At 39.5% G+C, this 17,970-nt stretch overlaps 1 protein-coding gene across 1 annotated transcript; it reads left to right on the plus strand.

Annotated features, from left to right (window-relative positions):
- The first annotated feature begins 11,426 nt into the window (after window positions 1-11,426).
- Window positions 11,427-17,357, plus strand: LOC147611974 (uncharacterized). Its single transcript, XM_086784156.1, has 3 exons — window positions 11,427-12,064; window positions 12,335-12,531; window positions 17,194-17,357. Exons 1-3 carry the CDS (start codon window positions 11,427-11,429, stop codon window positions 17,355-17,357), a joined length of 999 nt encoding a protein of 332 aa, XP_086640282.1.
- Window positions 17,358-17,970: the final 613 nt, after the last annotated feature.

The raw sequence follows: 17,970 nt of genomic DNA on the forward strand, positions 1-17,970 counted from the left end.
ATGATCCTTCTTAGCCCCATGATGCCATCCATCAAACAACTATTTTTTATCCCTTGTGATTAGGTTAGGGTGGGTGACTGACTACAACCATAAACATATGACTCAATGTCCATTTTGTTAATTATCTCATGTAAATAGTTGATGTTATGAGATTTTTATCGTTAGACAACTCTTTTTAATAAGTCTTTTTACATGCATAACCATATAGGTAAAGACATAAATCAAAAAGTCATATGGCCAATACTTATAGGTGAAAATGTATAAAACATATAGGTGTAGAAATAAATAAAAATTCATTTAGCTAATCATTATATTAGGGTTTTCATACCTAATGTCCATGGTTAAGATATAAAACCCTAATGGCCTAATGCTTGCCTATAAATTTGAATACTCAAAAACCCTAATGGCTACTACTGCCTATATGCACATGCACATGCACACTATTTATATATGCATGTTTTTTCTTTAAATGCCTTAAAAAAAAGAGAGTCTTTCGTTGTAATTAACTATTTTCGATCCTGTTGAGGCATAATTGTTAAAAGAAAAACAGCGTTTCATTTTCCAGGGAAATTTTTAAATGATCAAATATTTTATTTTTTCCTGAAAAGCACGCGCATTTTATCTCTAAAAATACTATTTTTCTCTACAATATTATGTTTTAGATACATAAACCTATATATAGACACATATACTTATACATATATACATGTATTTAAAAATATAAATACAAACATCGACATAATTTAATTAATTTTGAATAAATTTTAATGTGCGGAGATGGGTGATAAGTTGTGGTCACTTTTAAATATATAGATAGATATATCATACACACATCTAAACACACACACACACACACACAAACATATATATGTATATATATATACATACATACATATGTATGCATATATAAATGTAAATAAAAACACACACACATACACACATATACATATATGTTTTCTATTTAATTTATATTTTATTAAAAGATACTTTTTATTCTCTTTCTCTCTCTTTTCACCCTCTCTCATTACATCTCTCTCTCTCTCTCTCTCTAGGTCTGCCCCATCTCACTCTCTCTCTCAAGCACATTCTACACATAGATGCAGATGTACACACATGCATGCATATACTCTCTCTCTCTCTCTCTCTCTCTCTCTCACACACACACACACACGTACACACCGCACATACACTAATCTAAATGCACACTCTTCCTCCCACACAAACTATCTCCTACGTAGAAATTATCTGTCGTCTCTCTCTCTCTCTCTCTCACACACACACACACACACACACATGTACACACCGTACATACACTAATGAAAACACACACTATCTCCTCCCACACAAACTATCTCCTACATAGAAATTCTCAACCTCTCTCTCTCACACACACACACACACACACACTCTCTCTCTCTCTCTCTCTCTCTCTCTCTTCACGCACACTCTCTCACATTAGAAACTCTCATGCACACACACACACACTCTCTCTCTCTCTTCACGCACTCTCTCTCTCATGCACACACACACATACACTCTCTCTCTTCACGCACACTCTCACACATAGAAACTCTCTCTCTCTCTCTCTCTCTCACACACACACACACACACACTTAAATAGATTTACACATATATATAATTTTAATTAATTAAATTTTAGATTAAATTTTAATGGTAGGGATGAGTAGTGAGGTGTACTCACTCTCAAATAAATGCATCTTTCATGTAATCTCTCTCTCTCTCTCTCTCTCTCACACACACACACACACATGTACACTATTTATATATACATGCTTACATACCTATACACATACATACATAATATATATAAGTGTGTGTATCTATAGGTATGTAAGCATGTATACAAAGATTTCATTGAAAGATGTGAGATGAGATCTTCTTAGATTCAAATTCAAAATTGCTTTGGAAGATGTGAGATTTGGCTCCTCCTCACGCTTGAAGGAGGAGTGGCCATTTTGAAATAGGCCCCCCTCCTTTGCCCACGTGGAGGGAGGGCCACTCTCCCTTAATCCTGTATAGATGCCATGAGAATAGCTCTTAGATTCACAATGCCATTGAGGTTCTACCAACTTTGAATAATCTTTTAATGCAATCCTAGGCTTGCCTTGGCTCAATAGAGCAATGGAAATTTGAGGAATCAAGTGGGGTAATAGCTAAGAAAAGAAAGAACTAAAATTTAATGGAGTTAAAAAGAGGTCCAATAAGCTTTCTTGAGGATTTGGAAAGGCCCTACCCAGATATGAGGACTATTAGAGTTCTCATGACTCTTCTTAAGAGGATTTGGAAAGGCCCTACCCAGATATGAGGACTGTTAGAGTTCTCACGACTCTTCTTAAGAGGATTAAAAAAGGATAACACTACATCAACCATGCAAAAGATGTTATCGTATCAATAGTTGGGAGATGTGACCTTTGCAAACCCTTCAATATACACCAAAATTAGCTGCATTAAAAAGAGGGCAAGGGGACGGACATTTCAAAATAGCGAGGGGAGGGGGGAAGGACATTTAAAAATAGTGAGGGAGGACATTTCAAGGGAGAGGGCAGGGGGACGTTTGGCAGTTGGCACCTAAACCCCCCTTCAAAAGGGAAAAAAAAAAAGGGGGTGGGGGTGCATATGCCCAAACCCCCCTCTTCCCAAAGGCACATTTGCCACCACTTCCACATCAGTCACCTTGCCAATTCTCCTTAGCTCGACAAGTGTCCACCCCCACCCACACTACTCGCAGCCCCCCGTCCCACTTCGTATATCAAGGGCACCCCCTCTTGCCGCCGCCGCTGCCCAAGCTTCACCTCCGTCACGCTGCACTCATCTAAGTTGGCTCCGTCACCATTAGTCGTAGTAGAAGCACTGGCAGTACCCTCTTTGCCCTCCACTCCACCAAACACCCCGTCTCAAGCTGCTTCACCTCATCACCATTCTTAGTGAGAGTATTAAAAAAAAAAAAAACAAAAACAAAAAGGTCATTGCTTTGGATCTATGTCCTCGACCTTTGTTGGCAAGCCAAGTATCCAAACCAGGGTCCAATCATCATTGTCTTTGAGATCTTCTATAAGAACAACAATCCCAATTAGCAAAGGAGAACCTAAACATCTTACATAAAAATAAGGTGAAGAAAATTTTTGTCATTTGTCCTATGCTTACCCAAAGAATCAATAGATGAAGAAGAAAATGAAGACCTTATCACAAGAAGTAGAAGGCAAAGATGTATCCAAAGAGAAAGTGTTGAAGCCCATTGAAGAAGGAGAAGATGTAAGATAAAAATAAGGACAATTCAAAGTAAACTTTATCAAACCATGAGGGACTTTTAACACATTCCTATATGGAATTTTTTTTTTGCTAGATAGTTTACTAGAAATAATGAACATATCTAGTAAAAGTCCGGATCTAGGAAAAGTGGAACACTTCCTCGTTTTTCATTCTAAGAAAACACTTGCTATGTCTAGGAATAAATCACTATATAGTAAACTATGTAGTAAAGAATTACTGTATAGCAAAAGTCATGAAAGCATTCACTATATATACATGGTCCCTCAAGAAGCTTTTCCTCATTCCTTCTTTGTCTCTCAACCCTAAATCATAAGCCCTCTTTCTCTCTCCCTCTCATCACTACAACATATCTACCTCTAGAAGCACTATGACAAACATGAAAGAAGCCTTCACCAAAGTCTTGTCTAAGCTATCGGTGCAAGTCAAAGAGAGAGAAGAGCTTGAACATGAAATATTTAAGAACATGCGACATGGTCTAGAAGTGCAAAAGCTATGGAACAAAATCAATTAAGATGGCCCGCTTGAAGATAGAGATGTTTATCAATGGAATTTGAAATTCACTAATACAATAGGGATTTAGCGGGAATTCGGATACATCATCGAGAGACAACGAAGAAACCTTTCTTAGAGAGGAGCTTGGGAAGTTAGTGAAAGAGAAGGATACTTAGTTTAGTAGTGGTGCAAGCAAACCATGTAGTGTAAATAAAGGAGAATAATCATGGCAACAAATAAAATATCTATATATGTGGATTTCCTCTTTTTCGTTAGGTACAAACCTCTCGTCGGTATGTTTTGTTTGTATGGAGTTTTTCTTTACTAAGGAAAAATTCATTATGTACATAATTTTTTTTGAGCAAGTATGGTATCGTTTTTTTTTCCTTAAATATTTCTTCTCCTTAAAGTTGTGAATTTGAATATGCATATAGAGAGGGAGATAGATAAACGGAGGATCTTGGGAAGGTAGTGAAAGAAGACAAGGGCACCTAATGTAGACCATATAGTGTTGCCTGTTAATTGAATAAAGGAGAGTAATCATGGCAAATAGAATATGTAAATGTGTGGATTGGCTATTTTTGGTTAGTTAGAGAACTCTCGTTTGTATAGAGTTTTCATTAACTAAGAAATGCACTTTCCTTGGAAAACATTATTCATTGTGTACATGAATTTAATTGAGCAAGTATGGTATTGCTTGTTTTTCCTTACGGTATATATGTGTGTAAACACTCACTTATGTGAGTAAGAAAGTATTAATGTGTGAACAACCTGTAGGCTGTACCCCCCCCTTTATTCCCCCACTAGTGTGCTTATGTGTGCATGCAGTGATGTCATTGGCCTAGCCATTTGTCATTTCCCCCTTACTTGTGATGCGTCAAAGATAAGGCCTTTCTGCTTATAAAAGCATGTACTTGATACAAGGATTTATCTATAAATAGCCTATTGAGTCGTGCAAATCTGAGTTTTTTTAAATCTCTCTCCATCATTCTCCCTCTCTACGCGGCAATCTTCCATCCCCCATAGCTTCCACATTCGCTTGTAGCTCCAACTTCTACACTCAACATAAGCCACATGTAATCCACGTCAGTAGTAAAAAACCAGGGGAAAACGAGAGAGACGCCGTCAAACACATATCTTTTTGCATAAAAATTAAAGCTTTGAACATTTCTGCCAAGCCCCGTTTTTATGTGTGTGTGTACTCCTCAAAGGACCCCTATGTGTGACATGTTATGGGTTGTGTTAACAAGAGTGGGTGGGTTGTCTTTGAAGCGTTGGTAGAGAGCTCACTTAGTGTAGTATCTAGAGAAGAGAAGCTGGTGGATAAGGACAGCTATCAGAAATAGTATGCCATGAAAGTGTTTACCTAGTATGTGTTGTAAGCAAATGCAAATGCATGGAGACACCACTTGAAGCGAATGCCAAAATTAGGGAAAATGTAGGCAACTTACCAGGGAAATCTCAACACGTATAAACAAATGGCTGGGAGCTTGATCCACCTAGCAATAACCTTACATACTCAAAGGGTCTAGTTTGACTAGTTCATGATGCAAGACTCCAAAAAACACTTGAATGATGTAAAGAGGATCATCCAATTTGTAAAGGGCATTCAAAAAACTAGGTTGAATTTTAAGAAAGCCTCAAAGTTGACATTCCAAGACTATGTAGAGGCTAGTTGGGTTGCTAGATCTTTGGACAAGAGGAGCACTATGCATTCAGCCTTGAAAGTGCAACTAACCATCATATCATCTTCCAAGAAGTAACTTACAATCGTATTTTACTCTACATTATAATAGTAGCTCTTTGGACAAGAGGAGCACTATGCATTAATGTCTTGGAAGTGCAACCATCATATTCTCTTCAAATAAGTAACTTACAATTGTATTTTCCTCCACATGGGACTACAATGATGACAACTTATGCGATTACATGGTTGAACATTTTTTTAAGAGAAGCTAGGTGTAAGACTATTGTTAACCGAGACACTCTGTATGGTGAGACAATATGTCTAGTATTGAGCATGCAAATAACCCCGTGTTTCAAAAAGTAGGACAAAACACATAAAGGTTTGCTACCGTTTCATGAGGAAAAGGTGATTGCATGTGATATTGACTTGACACATGCGCATACAAATAGTCAAGTGGAAACCATATTCACTAAGGCACTCCTAAAGATTAAGTCATGGAAGACATCTTAAGTGGTGGTAATACAGTAGCATCCCTCTGTCTGAAGGCCCAATCCTTTGATATTGACTGATGTGTATCTACATGGATGGTCATCACTTTAGGTCATCTAGTAGGTTGCATTTGGTTTGGGTTGTTTTGCATACATGATTAATGGCATGACTTGGAGGGCCAATTTACATGATTAGATGACATGGAACATATGGTTCCATGTGACAGGGAGTTAGTATTGAACACCCATTGCTGCACGAGGGGATGTCAGTTTACATGGTTAGGCATCTTGTGCATTGAGTGTGGTTGTACATGCCCACGCGGATGGATAAGGTAGAAAAGCATAGCATGGGCATCACATTGCTATGTGTGTGGCATGTCCAAGTGTTGTAGATAAGATATTTATAGGTAGTGTAGCTCTACATGCCCATGTGAATGTCCAAAAAACAAGGTAGAAAAGCATAGCATGGGCTTCACGTTGGTATATGTGCAACATGTCCAAGAGTTGATTGTACACATCATGCTTGGTTCCTCTTGTCACTTAACGATTACACATTCGGTTTATTATATAAGTGATTATGTAATACAATACTCTACATTATAGATATACATTGATGAGTAGATCTTAATATCTACTTTCATCCCTTAGCATCTCACATTTGTGGCTCATGTTTATACATTGACTCATTTGTGTCTCATGTTTATACATTGATGAGTAGCATCCCTTAGCATGTCACATGAAGGTTATGAAATTAATTGACCCATTTGTGGCTCATTTTTCCTCGAGTAGTTTATATCATGGTTGCTGCTAGCACATATTTGCATCATTACATAACATGGATAAACACATGGGGGACATACATGGCATGGTATAATACTTCATAACATGGATAAACACATGGGGGACATACATGGCATGGTATAATACTTCATAAACATGGATAAACATGGGGAACACACATGGCATGATGTAGCATGTCATAAACATCAATCCTTTGATGTTGATTGATGTGTATCTACATGGATGGTCATCACTTTAGGTCTCCATTTGGTTTGGGTTATGTATTTTTTGGGGTCAAATTTAGTCATGTAAGAGATTGAATGAGTGTTTTTTAGTGTTTTGAGAGCATCTAGATGCATCAAAACACCTAATTACATCAATTTCTTGATCAATTAGAGGAATCTTCCTTTCTTTTGCTTAGTTTTGCATAAAGAGAAGAGACTAGAATTAAGAGTTTAATTAATCTCTAATTATAGATTAATTTACACATTAGTTGATGCACATAGCTTAGCAATTTCATGATCTATCCAATGATGTGCTCAATGGTGTGAATTAATTAGTGATTAGTGATTAATTAGAGCACTTAGTTAGTCCAAAAGGAGAGAAAGATTAGTGGAAGGATTAATCCTTAATTCTTAAGCACCTTTTTCCATAACTCTCATTAAGGCTAATAAACATTGAATGAAAAGATGCCAATGAGTTGTTAAATTGTCCATTTTGGGAGTCATTTATGAAGGGTGTAAGGGGGTGTCATAAAACTTTTTTGATTCCCACTTGCCTTTTTGGAAAAATACCCATATCTTCCCAATTTAAAATTCAAAAAATATTCCCTCCACACAAGGAAACTCGAATTTCCCACTAGACTTTTAAAAAAAAATTCGACATGTCACAATGTGAAACACAAGGGTTTCACGATGTGAAATAGTCCCTCTGCAGTAAATTTTTTTCTTTCATGAATTAGTATTTCATGAGTTCACATTTCATCGTGTGAAACACATCTGTTTCACGATGTGAAACAATCCCGACGATAGCAAAATTTAAAAAAAATCAACGTTTCATGAGTTAGTGTTTCACGGATTACGGGTGTTTAACAGATTAGTGTTTCACGCCCAAAAAAATAAAATTAATTTAATTTAAATTTTTACGTGAAGTCCATTTCACGTCATGAAACCCTACTGGTTTACTTCATGAAATAGGTCTGTCGGTTGTTTCTATTGAGAGTATGAAAAATAGCCCTATTTGGAGGCCCATATCTTCTAAATCGTGAATCCGATAAACGCACTCTAGTGCTCATCAAAAAGTCGGCATCGAGCTCTTCGAATTTGGTCTTGAGTGTTCGAGGGCAAAATCCATAATTTTGGCTTCCGACCAGCAACCTCAAAACTCAACCTGAAAATCGAGGCAAAAAATGAGCCTTAAAGCACTAAAAATCACCCAAAACTGCTCGTCGAAAAAGATTGCAAACCATATTCGAGCTACTTTTTGAGTGTCTAAACGACGAAATCACGAAAAAATCAGAGAGACAGTTGTGTAGTACTCCCAAAATACTACAACTCATATAGAGTTTTTTCAAATTCCTTTTGGAACACATTCAAAAATGGCTGCGAAAACGGAAAAAAACTTTCTGGAAAAAAAATTCATCTTGAGACAGTGATGAACGCTAGGTTTTGAGACCCCCTCTTCCATCTAGGATGCTACAAACATGCACTTTTTTCAAAAAATATCTCTAAGAGGTCGTTCACGTGCATGTAGCGCCTAAGCTAATTAGGGCAAATGGACACTCGTTTGAACCACCAAAGGGTGCGAGAGGCCTCTTGAGGCTGTAAACGGGCTGTAAGAAAACCTAAAAAGGAAAAAAAAAACACACGTGTGCTTGCTCATTAAGATGGCAACGATAGAGAGATTACGAGGGCTCACACTTGACTAACCCAATGACTGAAATCTTAGAGCCATTGAGATCCATGCCCCAAATGCATCTCCCAATTTCTTTTACCATGCCGACATGCCGACAACAAGCGTGTCATTGGGTTTTACATCCCCTATTATTACAATAATCCCTCGCCTAGCACTACTCCTAGACCTTTAGCAATGCTAGATACCAACCAGGGCTCGGGAAAAGGTAGGTTCACTTTATCCAAAACCTGCTCGCCATCGACATGGGCTGGTTCAATTCCGGAGGAGGAGGCTTATGCCGATTGTTGATTTTTTGCCTCGAAAGGCTTTAGGCCGGTTCGCACGCGTGGGAGAAGGAAAAAAGCACTACTCATATAATTAGAGTAAGTTTTAAAAATACAATATATACTATATAATATATATAGTATATGCTATATACTATATATATTATAGTATATGCTATATGCTATATAGTATATACTAGTAACTATAGTATATAGACTCTAGAGTGATTATAGTAAGTGTATCTACTATCACTCATATCTTACCTAATAACTAGATCGATTCGCCGCCAGCCTGGCCCCCATCCCACATGGCAGGCACCCATGCACAGCCTTATGTCCATCCCAGCTGAGCGCTCCCGACTCCCAAGTCCCCTAACGGTTAACCCTGCGCAGTACGGCCTGCATGTTCATTGTTTATGCCAGCCTCCTTACTGATTCTTGAATACTGACTCCTGAGTACTCCCGAGTCCCTACATACGCTGTCTGGAGTCTGGACTCTGTGCACTCGTTGCCCTGCAGGCGACCTTTCAAGTTTCAACTTTCGACGGTTTCCACCTTCAAGTTTCAATGCAGCGGGAGGCTCTGCTTGTTGTTTGCTGGTGAAAAGCTGGGAGTTTCTTCTCGTTGCACAGAAGAAGCGTGGCGGCTGGCCTTCACTTCCCGACTCTCGAGTCGTTGTCCTTTCGAAAAACCTGTGAACAGACTCGACACTGAACAGAGCCTATCAACTTTCAAGCCTTCAAGGTAAAATCACTTTCCTTGACCCTGTATTATGGAAGCGAGTTTCCTGCTTTAACAGCTGAGTCAGACGGTTCAACAAGATCTGTTACTGGCCCGCCTCCACCAAAAGCCTGAATCTCATCCATCAAGGTGTTCTCAAAGTTAACACTTGTTTAGGTTACAGACTGAACAGAGATTTTGGAGGGAGCAAGTGGATTCTCACTGACTCTCGAGTCTCTGTGAGTCTGCCGTCTAAAAGTGCATGCTAGGATGAATAAATCAAAAAAATAAGTAAATATTATGTGATGGTGGATACGTAGGACATTGTGTATAGAATCTAAATTGTGATTGCCAGCCGAGCTAAATTTGCTGGAGCGCTCTAAGACTCAAGCGCTCCCAGCCTGGTCCAAGCGATGGATTGGATGTTGAAACAACGCTCTAGTCTTTCTGCTGAAGGGTTAGCCAAACCCCTTCCTCCTCCATGCAAGTTCCTAGCGCCTTGCCTTGTCGGTTTGTCCACATAGCAGCTCTTCAGCTCTTAAGACTTACGCATAGGTGATGTACCCCACGAGTCTGAACTCTGAAGTGAAGGATTTGCAATAGGGCCTGAGAAAGGATGGCGGCTTTGGCAGGCTGGCAGCAATGATTCATGAAGTGGAGGGTGGCTGCAAGCCTACCTACTCTCACATGCACTTTTGGGGCTACATAGTTTCTGTGTGCACTGTGGCACACCCGCAGCCACCTCATTGACGCTAAGCAATGTGAGTGGTGGAGCTACTCTACAGGCCCCGCCCTCACCCCTCCTTTTTGGTTATGGATCCTCATCAGAGTTCTCTGCATGGACTGCAGAAGTTAGCAGTGCAGTTCATCCAGGTGTTTTTCAGCACCACTATGAAGAGGGGGAATAGCAGAAGCTGCAAAAATGGCAAAGATTTCAAAGAAGGCAAAGGGCCCCTTTAATTCTAAAGTTCTTGGTATAATATTTGATAGTTTTTTGTGATTGAGTTTATAGCATGGGAAGTTTAAACACATAAGCTGATTTGTTTGTTATAGTGGCTTTGTGTCAATGGAGCCCAACAATGTTGAAACCGGTAAAAGACAAGGTATCAAAGATAACAAAAAAAGGCAAGGTACGCTTCTCCAGTGGGCTGGTCGGATGGCTTCAAAGGTTAATGGCAAAAGAAAGAAAGGTGATGTACAAAGTCAGAATACTAATTCATCTAAAGCAAGTACTACTGATGAGGTGTTGTCTAGTTTGTCTTTGCCAGAGAGATTAGAGCTTCAAAGGAGAAGAGAAGCAAGAGCAGCTTTCCAAGAGAGTTGGCTTCAAACATTTGACTGGCTTGTCTACGACGAGGAGAAAGCTAAGATGTACTGTAAGTTTTGTTTAAAGTATCCCCATCACCATAGTGCATATTCAAAGGATGGTTCCATTAATTTTAAGTTTAGTAATTTAAAAGCACATTGTAGAACACTTTATCATGCACATTCTATGGAAGCAGTTCTACTTGAAGGGAAGGAAACTATTCAAACTAGCATGAAAAAGGTTGAAAATTTTAAAGATGAGGCATTGACAACTCTCTTTAAAGTTGCCTATCATATGGCAAAAAAGAGATATGCTTTTGTTGGTTTTCCAGATATGATTAGTCTTTTACAGGATTGTCGTGTGCCATTCTTAACATCCTTGTATAATGATGACAAGGCTTACGCAGAGATGGTATTTTGTATTGGTAAGTGTTTGATGAACACCACATTGAAGAAAGTGTTTCGAAGTCCGTTTTTTGGTGTTTGATGAACACCACATTGAAGAAAGTGTTTCGAAGTCCGTTTTTTGGTGTTCTTGTAGATGAATCAACTGATATTTCCAAGCATGGACACTTGATTATTTATTTGTCTTATCTTATTGATGATTGTATTCCTGCCTATTCTTTTTATGGTATTATTCGTGTGAGTGATGGGAGTGCAAAGACCATTTTTAACACCATTCTTTCAGAGCTAAAAAGAAGTAAGTTTGATCTAACGAAGCTAATTGCTTTTGGGTCTGATGGCTGTAGTACAATGACAGGAAAGGAGAATGGTGTCGCCACACTTTTTAAAAAACATGTTAATCCATACTTGACATCCATTCATTGTGTTGCTCATAGGACAGATTTGGCTGTGTCTTCTGTAGCGAAGAATTTGGAGATTTCTAAGAAAATAGAAAAATTGGTGAATTCCATTGCCCATTATTTCAATGCAAGTGGCAAAAGATTGGAAGAGCTAAGGATCATACAAGAGGAGCTTGCTTGTCCTATCTTGAAGATGGAACACACATTTGATGTTAGGTGGTTGAGCCGATCATCGGCTATGAGCAAGGTGTGTTCTTCTCTTGATGCTATTCTTGTGGAAACCAAGGAAAATGCTCCGAGTATATTTGCAAAAATTTCCAGGTTTGAAATTATCTATTGTCTTCATTTTTTAGCGGATATTTTAAAAGGTATGGCTATTGTGAGTAAGATATTTCAAAAAGAGTTTGTAGATGTGACTACAATCCATGATGTTATCCAAAAGGAGATCAATTTAATTCGATAATATTATATTGATCCTCTTGATGTTGATTGTAATGCTCTTACTTGTGACATTGATGGTTTTGCATTTTTACCGAATCATGGACCTGAGAAGGGTCACTTGTTTACATTGCGAGGAGCTCTTCATGGCAGCATGTTTTTTGACATCAAGATAGATAGGGACATACTTGGAGCAGATCTAGCATCAGCCCTTGCCTTTCAGGTATCTTTTGCGAAAGAAATTATTGCTAACCTTGAAGCACGTTTTGCAGACAATACAATATTAAGCAGATTACGAGTACTAGTGCCTGCACAACATCCTCTTCTAGAGAAGATGCTCAAGGACTATGGTAAGTTTGAGGCTCAAGAAATAGCCTCATTCTATGGTAAGGAAAAGTCTCTGGAGGTAATGAATTTTTCTTCTATCATTGATGAAGATGATTTTATTAGTGAGTTTCGGTCTTTTAAACAGCAAGCTTCAATTAGTTGGGCACGCTATAGTCTTCCTGATGTTATAGCTGCAATAGCATGTAATCCAATGTGGCGAGACTCTTATCCTAATGTTTTAACTCTGTGTCAAATTGCTTTAGTTCAATGTTCAAGTAATGCTATTTGTGAAAGAGGTTTTAGCACACGCACACTTATAAAGACCAAGTTACGTAATAGCATGGAGTTACGGACCTTGGATGCTATTATGAAGATCAATATTGAAGGACCCTCCAAGCTATGTGACTCAGAGTTGGAGGAGAGTATGGTTTTATGGGGAGCAAAGGCTCATAGACATCTTTACACGGTGCAAGGTTTTTGTAGCTTAATCATCCAATGATGAAGGTACGCTTTTTGTAGCTTAATCATTTCTTTTGATCGCTTTTTTTTTCATATTCACCTACTAACTTGTTATGGGAGTGGATGAAGTGCATTCACTTTATCCACTCCCCCAAGAGGGCTTGGTGTAGCCATTCAAAATGGTGACGGGGTTCAATTCCCCAACTCTCTCCTTGTATGTCCTCACGTGTTCAATAATATATTTTTTTAATCATTTTGAGCATAGATCGTGATGTGAGAAGGATGTTTTACAGATCATGGATGATGCTTTTTTGTCTACAATGACCATGTGTGTTGTCATATTTCATGGCACATTGAAGGTATGGTTGAGGTTTTGGTGTTTTGAGCTTTGAGTGAGACTATAATGTTTTGAATATGTGTAATGATGATATCATTTATGTGCAGCTACATCGTGCTCGATGACAAATGCAAACTTTGTCAACCTACTCAAAGCTTGCAACGATTTACCATGTATGTCGTCTTTTTATTTATGCAAAATTTGATCAGATTCAATGCTCAATAACCAGTCTTGATTCATGGATTTGATCAATTGAAAGCATGATAATAGTATCAAACAAGCTGAGATCTCCATAGTTCATACAAAAGATTAAGAATGTATTCGAATAGTAGGAAAGAGTGAAAGGCTAAAAGCTTAGCTTGTTTGAATATGAGAAAGAACAAGATTCTATTTTTGAATGAAATAGCGATAGATTTGTCGAAAAGGAAAATTTCCGGTTCAATTCAGTTTGAAAAGGATCAAGCTTGTCCAAATTTGGCAAAGCCGGTTCATCTTTGGTCAAGGGGGATATTTTGCTGGTTCACTTTGTAGGTTTTCCCGAGCCCTGATACCAACCCTTTGCAACCCCTAGATACCTAAACTTTGGACATATTGACTAATCTAGGAAGGGGGGTTGCCCAAAGGACTAAGTGAGTTCGTACCCACATTAACACACACACGGCATTAGTGACTCATACACAAACACAACCATACAGATTTCGAAAATCATGGGCAAATACAATGGAACAATTGATCCTATTCAATTCATATAAATTTTTGAACAGAGATGCCAAGCCTTTGGAAATCCAAACTGCCCCACCCCAAGGTACATGTGTTGAACCTTTGCTTAGTGGGAAAGGCCAGTCTCGATGGTTCATCATATTGATGTTGACGATCAAGACGAACTTTAAGACCTTGAAAACAGCCTTTATTCACGGATTTTCAAGACAAGGTGATCAGTGGAGTGGGGGATGGTCATCGAGGGAGCTTGGTGGAGGGAGCTTTTCTTGGTTGTCCTCTCTCTCTACTTGAACAATCTCTCTGTAACTATTGCCACCACCATCTCTGCCCAGCCTAGCCCAGCCCAGCCCACACCACCCCCTTCCCTCCCCCTCTCTCTCTTCCCTCCCTTCCCCTCTCCCACCCTCCCTCTTTCACTCTCTCTAGGAGAGAGAGTGTGGTGTGGGCTATATCCATCTCTATATCCCTCTCTCTCTCCTTCTCCCACACCCTCACTCTCTCACCCTTCCTCTCTCTCCTTCTCCCACCTTCCCTCGTTCTTCTCTCCAACCTCTTCCCTCTCTGTCTCTCCTTGTCCCACCACCACCCCCAACCCACAACACCACCCTCTCTCTTCTTCTCTGGACCTCTTCCCTTCCCCTCTCTCTCTTCCCTCCCTTTCCCTCTCCTACCCTCCCTCTCTCACTCTCTCTATCCTTGTCTCTCTTTGCTAGCACTCTCTCTCTCTCTTCTATTACCACCGTCCATTTCTCTTTGCTAACCCTAAACCCTCTTCTTTACTCTCTCTCTCTCTCTCTCTCTCTCTCTCTCTCTCTCTCTCCCCTTCTCCTTCTCTTGGCTCTTGCTTTCTCTCTCTCTATCCTTCTCTTTGCTAATTCTCTCTATTCTTCTCTCTTTTGTAGCTCTCTCTCTCTCTCTCTCTCTCTCTCTCTCTCTCTCTCTCTCCTTCTCTTACCTCCTTCCCTCTCTCACTCTATATATCCTCATCTCTCTCTCTCTCTATCCATCTCGTTGCTCACTCTCTCTATCCTTCTCTTTACTCTCTCTCTCTCTCTCTCTCTCTCTCTCTATCCTTCCCTCTCTCTCTATCTTTCTTTTGGCTCTCAATCACTCTCTCTCTCTCTCTCTCTCTCTCTCTCTCTCTCTCTCTCTATATATATATATATATATATATATATATATATATATATATATATATATATCCCCTCCCTCTCTCTATCCTTCTCTTTGCTAACTCTCGCTCTATCCTTCTCCTGGTTGTCCTTCTCTCTCTCTCTCTCTATCCTTCTCTTTCCTAACTCTTCATTCCTTCTCTTTGCTCACTCTTGCCTCTCTCTCTCTCTCTCTCTCTCTCTCTCTCTCTCTCTCTTTATATATATATATATATATATATATATATATATATATATATATATATATATATATATCCTTCTCTTTGCTCTCGCTTCTCTCTCTCTCTCTCTCTCTCTCTCTCTCTCTCTCTCTCTCTCTCTCTCTCTCTCTCTCTCTCTCTCTGAGTCCTTTTTTTTTGTTCACTCTCTCTATCTTTCCTCTTTCTCTCTCCCTCTCTACCCTTCTCTCTCACTCTTTTAGTCCCTTTCTTTGCTCACTCTCTTTATCCTCCCTCTCTCTCTTCCCTTCTCTTTTCCCTCGCTCCCTCTCTCTCTTTCTCTCTCACTCACTCTTTCTGTCCTTGTCTTTGCTCACTCTCTCTATATTTTTTTCTCATTTCTTAACAAAGCTTACTTAACGCATGTTTTGCGTATAGATTCTCGAGTCTACAAAACGCTTCACTACCTTATTCATCCACACAATACAGAAAATGTTGATTCTTTATTGGTTTGTACAACATGTTGTATATAAACATCGCTGCAAAAGAGGGGAATGATGCCTTATGCAAAACTCCAACATGCATTACTCTCACCCTCTCTCTCTCTTTTTTAATATGAAAAATAAGATCATAACACAATCATAAACAACAAATAAGATCATGACCCAATCACTTGAATATTCACAAATAAATATGTTTACTGTACTACAATGAAATCTTCATCAAGACACACTCCACTACATTCTCTTTGGGATCAATACCAACAATGTTCATGCCTAATTTTTGTGCTACCATAGCACAATCTCCACATCCAGCAAAAATCTCCACAAACACTTGCCCTTGCTTTACATGACACCTCAACAAGCTATCCCAAAAGTTATATCCACACTGAGATCCACCTGTAAAGAAAACATCTCTCTTAATTCCACCAAAAAATGTAAGGCCCTTATTTTGGAGACTTGAGATTAGGGTTTTGGAGATGAATGCATGTGTAAAGAGAAGGCTATGGTGGATGGAATACGAGGATAGCCATGGTTTAGGGCATGAGGAAGAGGTGATTAGTACACTAATGATATTACAAGTATGTAATGAGGTGGTCACGACTTGGTGGACCAAAAAAGAGATATCTTCTTCATTCCAAAGTGGCTCTAATATAGCCAAAGGACACCAGTGATGCCACCTCAACTCCACAATATCTCAAATATCTCCTCTCTACTAGAGGTTGTTCACACACATTCACCCCCCCCCCCCCTTGATACATACTCCTTGTGCATCTAGGCTGTGCATCTAGGCACCACAGTTTCAACACCCCCCCTTGGTGCCATCTAGGACACATCTATGTGTGAGGTACACATCATAGGCATCTTGGCCTAACATACAACTAGGCATCTTGGCCTTACATATGAACTAGACATCTTGGCCTTTACATCATTCTACCATGGCTACATCATTGGTGCCAGTGGGTCGAAACAATACAACAAGATACAAGGGGTAGGTGAAAACTCCATAGCTTCAAAAAGTACTTCAATATCCTCCTTTGGAAGGGAGGCCTCCATCACATTCACTTGTTGAGGTTGATTCTTTGACCAGCATTTGCTTTCCATGTGTCCGAGTTTCCCACACACCGTACATTAGTAAAAGTCGAAACTCATTTTGGGGCCTTTTAGGGATAGGAAAAATAGCCCTCGACCAATCAATGGAGGGCCAATGTAACATTGGAGGAAATAATAAATAGGAGGAAAAAAGAATAAGTCATATTCAGATAGAGAACGGCGAGTTTGCATTGAATGAAGATATCTTTTTCATTTATTATAATTGATATTGTCATCTTCGGTGCAGGATTTGCAATGCAAAATTTAGTGATTGGGACATCGCCGACGCATCCGAAGCGGTCCAAAACCCCCAAAACGACACCGAAAGCGTTGAAAACGGGCCCGAAAAAGGCCAAAAAGGGCCGGCCAGGAAAATTTACTGGGAAAAGCGATTTGGTGTCAGTCTGGTAAAGGCCGGCCAAGAAAAAGGAAAAGTGATTTGGTGTCAGTCTGGTAATTTCTTTTCCAGTAAATTTTCTTGGTTGGCCCTTTTCGGCCTTTTTCGGGCCTCCGGATGCCCGTTTTCAGCGCTTCCAGACTGACACCAAATCGCTTTTCCCAGTAAATTTTCATGGCCGGCCTTTTTCGGCCTTTTTCGGGCCTCCGGATGCCCGTTTTCAGCGCTTCCGTTGGGGGTTTTGGACCACTCCGGACGCGCCGGCGATGTCCGAATTACCTGCTGCCATACTGACACCAAATCGCGTTTTTCGGCGAATCTCTGTAGTTGCATGTACTTGCTTTAATATTTTTGCTGATTTTGGGTAAAGAAAAATAAAAAAATCGTGAATTTCTTACAGGGCCCCAAAATGAGTTCCCTCTTTTCCTAATGATTCAAGATTTGGTTTATCTTTGAATTTCCATGTGTTGAATGTGTGGCCTAACTTGCCACACTGATTGCATCTTGGCTTCAATTCCCTTTTACCAGCATAAAGTGCCAAGTCCTTTGATGAGGAGGCTCCATTTTCATATTTGCTTTTCATCTTTTGCTCATGTTCAAGCAATGAGGCTTGTACATCATTCAAGG

The sequence above is a fragment of the Cibotium barometz genome, chromosome 46 (assembly GCF_041138505.1).
Source record: "Cibotium barometz isolate CiBa-2024 chromosome 46, ASM4113850v1, whole genome shotgun sequence".
Taxonomy (NCBI): domain Eukaryota; kingdom Viridiplantae; phylum Streptophyta; class Polypodiopsida; order Cyatheales; family Cibotiaceae; genus Cibotium; species Cibotium barometz.